Source organism: Garra rufa, chromosome 24 (assembly GCF_049309525.1).
Source record: "Garra rufa chromosome 24, GarRuf1.0, whole genome shotgun sequence".
NCBI lineage: Eukaryota > Metazoa > Chordata > Actinopteri > Cypriniformes > Cyprinidae > Garra > Garra rufa.
In genome coordinates this window covers 38,083,168-38,093,540 of record NC_133384.1, presented here as the reverse complement: position 1 = coordinate 38,093,540, position 10,373 = coordinate 38,083,168, and the positions used below count along the sequence as shown (strand labels likewise).

The 10,373-nt window shown below is 34.9% G+C and overlaps 1 protein-coding gene across 2 annotated transcripts in view; it reads left to right on the top strand.

Annotated features, from left to right (window-relative positions):
- Positions 1–243: 243 nt before the first annotated feature.
- Positions 244–10,373, top strand: part of wdr48a (WD repeat domain 48a) — a 28,226-nt gene continuing 18,096 nt past the window's right edge. The window contains exons 1-7 of one of the 2 annotated variants that reach the window (XM_073830755.1): positions 244–297; positions 2,303–2,443; positions 2,541–2,619; positions 2,705–2,787; positions 8,886–9,015; positions 9,629–9,717; positions 10,097–10,198. In XM_073830755.1, coding sequence (XP_073686856.1) covers positions 250–297; positions 2,303–2,443; positions 2,541–2,619; positions 2,705–2,787; positions 8,886–9,015; positions 9,629–9,717; positions 10,097–10,198 — 672 coding nt within the window. In that variant the 5' untranslated portion in view covers positions 244–249. The remainder of the gene's footprint in view (positions 298–2,302; positions 2,444–2,540; positions 2,620–2,704; positions 2,788–8,885; positions 9,016–9,628; positions 9,718–10,096; positions 10,199–10,373) is intronic. The other variant, XM_073830754.1, reaches the window with a different exon arrangement.

Below are 10,373 nucleotides of genomic sequence, written 5' to 3'. Positions count from 1 at the left end.
TAAATTTTACCCTATTCACCTGCAGCGTCTCGCCACTTGACAAAGAATACGCTATATTTATTTATTTATTTTTTAAACAAATAAAACCACATGCAAATGCTATAATATGACTACAATGCTATATTCTGAATATCTATATGTTCTGGCATTTATTAATAGTTATTTATTCTGCTCCCGCCTCGAGCGCGCGCCGGCTTTGGCGGTTCTTCTTGGCGTGACGGAAGTGGCGTCACGGCGTCAACATGTAAGATGGCGACGCATCACAGACAGAATGCAGCGGGGCGCAGGAAAGTGCAGGTGAATGTTTCACACTTGCGAGTGCGCTTGTGATGTCCGTGTGCTATTTGTGTGATGATAGTAGCCTTCAGACCGTTGTAGTTGTTTTAAACGGCTGTGTAAACGCGGATGTGAGCGTTTGTGTGGCGCACAGGGATGTGGAGGCCAGGCTATGTCACAAAATCTGCTTTATTGCCTACCAAACTGCAATTTTGGGGCGTCATAGGCGTGTTTTGAGTCAGGTGTCTGAGATTGAAGGTTACTAAGTCTGTATAGACTGCTTACTGCGGGCTGTGATCATATAAACAAGCGGTGTCGAGGGTTACATGAGCATTATGGGCTGCAGATTGATAAATGAACCGGTTTTAGTCCGATATTTTGGATTGTAATAGGTCATCTCGTGTCTTTGGCCGATGTCATAACAATTTGCCTTCCATACTTGAATATATGTGCATGTGCATTATGCTTATTGACCATATTTGCATGTTGAACAACATATGGTCATGTGGGCAGCTTATAATCAACATATACAGATCTAAACATATGAGCAGATAGATGTTGAACTCATAAATATGTGCATATGCAAACTAAACACATGTATAGTGGGATATGAGCACTTCTAAACCCTAAATGTTGTGTAAATGCCTCCATACTGCACACATTAAGTGCATGCGTTTATGATGAAGGTGTGTTTGTGCTTTATGAACCACATTTGGTTGTGTTTTATTGTTGTTGTGAATTTTGCTTTAGATGTGTGACTAGTTTGAAGATATCTACAAAGGTTCATTTTTAGCATACATTAAAATATAAATTTGAAAATGATTTGTCTTTTAAGTATCTTGTAGAATGGGATGAAAATCATACATATTTTTCATTGTTTTTAAGTAAAAGTGTTTGAATTGATAGTTAAAAGTTACTTTATACCTGTGTTAATTTTGGTTATTCTAAATAGAAAAATAAAATAAATTTATCTGAAATTAAATGCAAAATTTAACCTAATTTCTTTCTAACCCATAAACATGTTGTTAAAAATAAAATGTATGCTTTTTGTGGTATTCTGAACTGATAGGCTGTATTTTATTTATGTGGAATGGAATTTTTTTTTTTAAAAATGGAGAAGTTTAAAAGTGTTTATTTATTCAGTTATTTTATTTTTTATTTATTTATTTATTTTGGAGACAATAAATAATAATTATTAATCGCTTCTTTTGGTTTAAGTCTGATTCATAGAAGAAGTTGAGTGATAATGGATTTTGCAGATAGCAAAGGTATAAAATAAAATGTAATTAAAATTAGGGTTGCGAAGGGGTGGAAAATTTCCGGTAAATTTTCAAAAGCTTTTCGAAAAATTCCAAAAAAATCCTTAATTTTTAAAAAATTCTGAAATGTTTTTAAAATTTACTGTACATTTTCCATCTTTTTGCAACCCAAATTAATTAAAATGAATTGAAAATTTACAATAAACAATTAAATAAAAAAAACAATTTGTGCTAATATCTATGGCTTAACATTTTAGAATTTTTGGCCTTTTTTTGAATATTGTAATTTAAAAAAGCTGTTTTTCATCACACACTTGCAGTTTTCTGTTTTGTTTACATTTAAAATAACAAGGGAGTGGAGAAAACAGGATAGAAATAAAATCAAGTGTGTGATTTCATAGATATAGACATAATTACAAACTATATTTAGCCTTGTTCTTGCATTTCTTTCGTACATAGCTACTTTATAAAGTGTATTTGTAAGAGAAAACTGTAAAATTGATTAGTTGAAAGCAAAAACAAACAAAACAAGACAGCATATTTTACATTAAAAAGTTTATATTATAGTAATGCTAGATCTATTTAACAACATCACTCATGTTCATAACAATAGCCCCTATTTAATCACTTAAAATGAAATCTCACTGAATCACGAAGTCATATCTAAAATGGCAAAATCTGCTTTTTTCAGTGTCCCGCTCTGTTCCGATTATCCTCAAAAATGTATATATAAAGAACCTCTAATTCTGATCGTGTGTGTGTTGCAGGTGTCATATGTGATCAGAGACGAGGTGGAGAAATATAACCGTAATGGAGTCAACGCACTACAGCTGGATCCAGCTCTTAACCGGCTCTTCACCGCCGGACGTGACTCCATCATCAGGATATGGAGCGTTAACCAGCATAAGGTACCCCTTAAGTCACTAAACCCATAAATATAAAGTCAAAACAATTCCTTGGACCTTTGAAATGACGTTTCCTCTCTTGCATGTTTGTGTTTTTCAGCAGGATCCGTACATTGCATCAATGGAGCATCACACAGACTGGGTCAACGACATTGTCCTCTGCTGCAACGGCAAAACATGTGAGTGTCTGACGTGTTCAGTGCAGCTCTAATGTTGTGTTATAAATGCAGTATAGATATATATGTTTCTCTGTTGTGTCTGCAGTGATATCAGCGTCGTCAGACACCACGGTGAAGGTCTGGAACGCACACAAGGGCTTCTGTATGTCAACACTGCGAACACACAAGGTACTAGAGCCTGACCGATATATCGGCGGGCCGATATTAGGCATTTTCCAAACTATTCGGTATCGGCATTTATAATGGCCGATAAATGAATATTTCAAAAATAAAATAAAAACGGACGAAACAGCCTTTAACCATGTCATGAGTGTTGGCGTTGTAAAGTTTGTCCACCAGAGGGCACTCTACACCGTCCCTGTGCATAACGTGCCCAGTGTTGCCAGATTGGGCGGGTTTCCGCCCAATTGGGCTTCTTTTGATCGGCTTGGACCGGAGAATAACGCATTGGGCGGGTAGACAAAACTTGGGCTGCTTTAAAAAATTAAAAGCTGCCCAATCAGCTGTTTTGTAGTAAAGTCATCAACTAATTTTTGCTTAACGTAACCCTTACTGGTTTAGTTTAACAGAGACCTGTCAATCAATTTACGTCTTTTACGTTAGTGAGATGTGATGACTTGTGAGTGACGAGGTTTTACATAACATTTGTTTCTCGTCACTTTATTGTGCAGTTTTTGCACAGAAATTAGCTTATTTTTTACTGTGGACATTGAAAATGGAGCATGTGTTTTTCCAAGGGTTAAAGTCATCGGTTAATTTCCACTTTGAAAAGATTTCTGGACATTTTACGCATATTTTCGGACTGTTTTGATCCATATTCCTGTGAAATTGATTTATCTTTATTTTATTTTGTCATTATTCTTTTTTTTTAAAGAGATAAAAATGGTCCTTATCAACCTTGACATGGCAATAAAATTCTCATTATTTTGGCAGTTAAAATTTGGGCTGGTTTTTGTTGAAGTGGGCGGGTTTTGGTGAGCTTTTGGGCTGGAAATCGTCAACCTAATCTGGCAACTATTCATGATTTCGGGACTCTGATCCATAGTATTTTTGCGTGAAATTTCTAAATATTTGCATAGTTTTCAAAATGAATGTCCTGTGAGTGTTTTACAATGAATGCTTACCCAAAGAGGTGGATCTTGTAAGGGTCAGTAGTGTTTATGCACATATGAGCACCAGCATAAACAGATTTTGTATCAAACGTAGCTTGTGCGTAAAAGTTCGCTTTTCTTTTCCACGTGTGTGAAATCCAATGACGCCAAGTGTGCGTTGCAGACTGTCGTTCAGCCGGTGCATTAAAGAGTCACATAATGGATTTAGATCACTAAATAGTAGGTTTTAGAAGGCAGGCAGCAACTGATGATTGAAAATGGTTTGATGTAGCTTGGTGGAAAGAATTTAAAAAGTGCAGGTAAATGGATAAGCAAGCTTACATTGTAATTATAAGGTAGCTTATTTTTATACATTTTATTTATCAGAACTTTAATATATTTTGATGTTCCTCTGATCTGTTGTGACAATAAAAGAAACAAGTTTCTTTTTAAAATGCATTATCATATTATGCTAGTTAAAACTCATAAATAACTACAAATAACTAATGTTAGGGAAATCTGTTAATGTTTTGTTGCGCGTTTCTGAAAAAAAAAAAAAATCAGCCAATATATCGGATTTTAAAACCAACAAATATTTGTATCGTATCGGCCTTCAAAATCCTTTATAGGTCAGGCTCTACAAGGTACTGTCATGGTTTCAAAACGCCTGATCAAATTAAATGGTATGTGCACAATGCACATCCAAACAAACCCGTTGCATGACTGAAAACATTCTAGAAGGCGTTCAACAAGAGAAAAATTACAGCTTTTACATTTATAATAAACAATGCGTTGACCCTTTTATTTCTGCTCCTATGCATGTTTTTTTTTTTTTTTTTTTTTTTAAGTATTTTTCGAGTCCACCATTTGAATTAAAGGTCCCATATTGTCCAAACTGAAATTTCCTGGGTTTTTTCATGATAACTAAGGTCTAGAGCAGGGGTCTTCTACTAAAACGGCTCGAGGTCCAGTAATGAACCCTGCTCACTAGCCGAGGTCCGGACAATTATATATGTGACCCTGGACCACAAAACCAGTCTTAAGTCGCTGGGGTATATTTGTAGCAATAGCCAAAAATACATAGTATGGGTCAAAATTATTGATTTTTCTTTTATGCCAAAAATCGTTAGGAAATTCAGTAAAGATCATGTTCCATTAAGATTTTTTTGTAAAATTCCTACTGTAAACATCAAAATGTAATATGCATTGTTAAGAACTTAATTTGGACAACTTTAAAGGTGATTTTCTCAGTATTTTGATTTTTTTGCACCCTCAGATTTCAGATATTCAAATAGTTGTATCTCGGCCAAATATTGTCCTATCCTAACAAACCATACATCAATAGAAAGCTTATTTATTGTGCTTTACATCTCAGTTTTGTAAAATTTAACCTTATGACTGGTTTTGTGGTCCAGGGTCACATATGGCCACACCTGGACCACAAAACCAGTCATAAGGGTAAATTTGACAAAACTGAGATTTATACATCATATGAAAGCTCAATAAATAAGCTTTCTATTGATGCATGGTTTGTTAGGATAGGACAATATTTGGCTGAGATACATCTATTTGAAATCAGAAATCTGAGGATGCAAAAACATCAAAAAGACTGAGAAAATCACCTTTAAAGTTGTCCAAATTAGGTTCTTAACAATGCATATTACTAATCAACAATTACATTTTGATATGTTTACAGAAGGAATTTTACAAAAAATCTTCATGGAACATGAACTTTACTTAATTTCTTAATGATTTTTGGCATAAAAGAAAAACCAAAAATTTTGACCCATACAATGTATTTTTGGCTATTGCTACAAATATACCCCAGCGACTTAAGACTGGTTTTGTGGTCCAGGGTCACATAAAAAAAAAAAAAACTATTTATGGTTTTTGGGAAACCAGGGTATCTGCATGATATTTTATCTTATTTAAATAAATTTTTGAAGACTTGAACAAAAAAATAAATTAATAAATTAATAATTAAAATGACCGTAAAAAGCATGATTGACAATTCAGATGCAGGTTTTACAAAACAAAAGATTTCTTAAATTATAAACTTCACATTCCAGCCTTCAGATACAAAAAGAGTCAAAAAGTATCAATTCTTACATTAATTTAAACAATTATTGTCAATCAAGTGTTATATTAATTAACATATACATATATTTTACTGCCTTAATTGTTTAAATTTGTATAACACATGATCTTGTCGATTCATCAGTTCACATTTACAACTCTACGTGTTTGCTGCTTAAAACCATGGATTGATTTTTTTTTTTTTACATTGGTCTTTTTGACAACAGAAGATTGATACGAGCTGATTAAAAATGGCAGATCATTCTCTTCCAGCAGGAGGCGCTATCAGAATGGTACACAAAGCAGCGCAGCAAATGACTTTGAAACGTGTAGCGCTCATATTTATTCAATGGATAGCCTTATAAAGTTTCATCGCAATTCTTGCCTTTCAGTCCCCACATTTAAGACAACCTGAAATCATAATTAAGACTTTCTTAACCCCTTATAACACTGCAGTCATCAATGAAAATTAAGAGCACAAAATACGTTTCTTTTTTTTCTTTTTTTTCCCACTCTGTTCGGCGCACGTGAAATATTAGGGCAGTAAATTAATATCAGCATATTAAGTATATTCGTCTATCATTGTCTCTGAGAGAATGTGCACGTCAGATGCTGGAAGCGCTGTTTTTACTTTCACTTTAACATATTGCGCAGTTTTCACTTTGCTTGTGTGAAATCCATTGGCTCACCTTCACGGTTTAAAACATAAATATGTATAAAAATACAGTATAAAAACAATATTTTGCGACGTAACAATGCGTTTTCCATCAACTTTTTCACTCACTGAAAGCTACATCTGTCTGTACGCAATGCGCCGATCTCTGTGATCACTGCACGGAAGATTGCACCCAAACGCTGACCCTGGTGTGCTTGATATAAATTTATTTATTAGAAATTAGCGTTTGGCATTTTTTTTTATTTAATTATGTCAAAAGCTTTCACGGTCCGCATGGGCGCATCTTGTGGTCCGGATCCAGACCGCGGTTAGCCAGTTGATGTCCCCCGGTCTAGTGGCTATGTAACTACCATGTATGTTTTAAATTTCATTATAAAACGGTTAGTTCCATTCCTCAATTCTGATTGGTCAGCAGCTGTGTCGTATTCATGATACAGCACTGCTATGACCGCTTCACTCAACGGTTTTGTGTATCATTGATCCTCCTTAGCAACCACCCTTAGCAACGTAAACACAGCTGCAGCAGTTAAGGACTACTTTTTACAGCGGAAGGCAGTTAATGATTTTACTTTATGAAAACATACAACTTAATATATACAAATTAATATATTTTTGATTTTAATATTTTTATTGTGTGGTAACCGTTTTATAAAAGCAATAAGGTACGAGAGGCCGTGCTGTATCGTGAATAAATCACGGCTGAAGGGCGTTGTTAGGCACGACGCGAAGCGGAGTATAATGCACACAGCCTGCATAAAGTAGCTGTGCCTTTTTACGAGCCGCTGTGACTTCCGTAAAAATGTGACGTCACGGCCTTCAGTCACCATCCCGAGCACCAACCACCGTCCCACCCTTCTTTTGTCAAACCCCCAGACAACATCGCTTCCATTCCTTTGCTGAGCAACAACAATAGGAAAACAAGTCGAGAAAACACTGCTCAGTCGATAGATGTCAGGAAACTACATCATTACACAGGCTTCCGACATTAATCCAGCATCCAACATTAATATAAAAGAGCAGTGGCACGTCAGCTTTAGCCTCCGGAAAATACACGCTTAATGTGTCCCATGATTTGTTTTGGAATTTTTTGTTTTGGTTCATTCACACAGTGATTTTCCGGAATCCGTGCGAGCTATACACACAACCCGTAAAGACATGTGAGGTGTAATCTGACGCATACGTTACACTAAACTGAAACTTACATTACACTGAACACGATAATGTGCATCATCACCACAACACAACCTTTATGGCATTGGTTCTGACTGATCCCAGCAATGTTACTAGGTTCCCAACCCGGGATCGTTCCCGGAATCAATCCCGGGACGTGTTTGCATTCACACAGAAGGCACTCTGGCAACTTTGTTTGTCCTGAACAGTTAAACTGCCTGCTGTTCATCAGAAAAATCCTTCAGGTCTCACAAACTCTTTAGTTTTCCAGCATTTTTGTGTATTTGAACTCTTTCCAACAATGGTTGTATGAGATATATATATTTATTATTTATTTGTTCCGGAATCAACGCACAGTGCGAAAGGGCCTGTACTAAAACAGTAGTTAGTTACATAGCTTACTGCAATCCGTGTTTGAAAAAAAAAAAAAATTAATTGCCATTCTGAAACATCCTGTTTAGTATCACCAAGCTACAGCAGGCTACAGCACACAAGACAGTAGTTACCTGTGGTTGGCCTGGCCGTGTGTCACTCAGAAAACAACAGGCCAATCAGAAAAGAGGCTCATGAATATTAATTAGACGGGCAAAATCGACCTGTTCTTGAAAGAGCTCCTTAGAGAGGAGCTGTAAAAATAAATTAAGATGGTTTTTGGCACTTATACTGCAAATATGTGACCCTGGACCACAAAACCAGTCATAAGGTTAAATTTTACAAAACTGAGATTTGTATATATAATATGAAAGCTCAGTAAATAAGCTTTCTATTGATGTATGGTTTGTTAGGATAGGACAATATTTGGCCGAGATACATCTATTTGAAAATCTGGAATCTGACGGTGCAAAAAAATCAAAATACTGAGAAAATCACCTTTAAAGTTGTCCAAATTAGGTTCTTAACAATGCATATTACTAATAAAAAATTACATTTTAATACATTTACAGTAGGAATTTTACAAAAAATCTTCAAGGAACATGATCTTTGCTTAATTTCCTAATGATTTTTGGCATAAAAGAAAAATCAATAATTTTGACCCATACTATGTATTTTTGGCTATTGCTACAAACATACCCCAGTGACTTAAGACTGGTTTTGTGCTCCAGGGTCACATATATATTCTTAAGAACATCAACAGCTAAAATAAACCTCCAAAAAGGTGCACAATATGTGACCTTTAATACTTTCTTTATATATAATGCTTCTCTACATTATAGTGTGCATTGTATGTGCTTTACTGTTTGTTTTTATTTTAGGACTATGTTAAAGCATTGGCATATGCTAAAGACAAAGAGCTGGTGGCTTCGGCAGGACTGGACAGACAGATCTTCCTCTGGGATGTGAACACACTTACCGCACTGACCGCATCCAATAACACCGTTACTAGTGAGTTATGATGTTAATATATATATATATTTACAGTTGAAGTCAAAAGTTTACATACACCTTGCAGAATCTGCTAAATGTTAATTATTTGACCAAAATAAGACGGATCATACAAAATGCATTTTGTTTATTTAGTACTGACCTGAATAAAATATTTCAAATAAAAGATGTTTACATATAGTCCACAGGAGAAAATAATAGTCATTTTTATAAATTCAACCATACAATTGCTTCTTAATACTGTGTTGTTACCTGAATGATCCACAGCTGTGTTTATTTTGTGTAGTGATAGTTGTTCATGAGTCCCTTGTTTGTCCTGAACAGTTAAACTGCCTGCCGTTCATCAGAAAAATCCTTCAGGTCTCGCAAACTCTTTAGTTTTCCAGCATTTTTGTGTATTTGAACTCTTTCCAACAATGATTGTATGATTCTGAGATCCATCTTTTCAACTGTATACATTACATTGTTTAACAAGTTTAACAGTTTGGCAAGAGCAATCCAAACAGTAGTCCTAATAATAGTTCAGTAGATCCAAGTTCAGTATTAAATTAACAAAACCTTTATGTAAAAGATAAATAAACTGTGTAAATCATATTTTTCTTATGTTGTACAGCGTCTTCTCTCAGCGGGAACAAGGACTCCATCTACAGTCTGGCTATGAATCAGATGGGAACCGTTATAGTGTCAGGATCCACTGAAAAGGTTTGAATCTGAACACTTTTTTTTACAGTGGAAAATACTGGATTGTGGATATTTGTTACCTTTTTAAATTTTATTGCATAGTGTCTTCTTTTAATGAAGATCAGGCGAAGAGTAAATAAAGTAAATTTTCATTGCAAGTTGTCTCTACAGTAGTTTTTTAAAGATTGTTATTGTATAGAGTAATATACCAGGGCTGTGCACATACAATAATATAATAATCAATATATTGCTTTCTCTTTTTCTCACAATATTGAGAAAGATATAACCTAATTTCGTCAGGTTCTTGTGTTGATATTTGCTATTTATAACAAGTGCCTGACACTCTTTTTTTAATGTTGATAGTTTCAGATTGTCTTTGTTTCGTTGATTTGTTTATCAGGTTCTGAGAGTGTGGGACCCACGTACCTGTGCCAAACTAATGAAACTGAAAGGACACACAGATAACGTCAAATCACTGCTGCTGAACAGAGACGGGACTCAGGTGAGACTACAAACTAGACTTTTTTTTGTAATCCTTTTTGAGCTTAAAATATTTGTTTGAAATCCCTTTGAGATTTTAATATTTTAGTAATTAATAACACATTTGCATGTTCACTGTTCTCTTATCTCAATTAATGTTTATATGACATGCATATACAAATTTTTAATTTTATTAT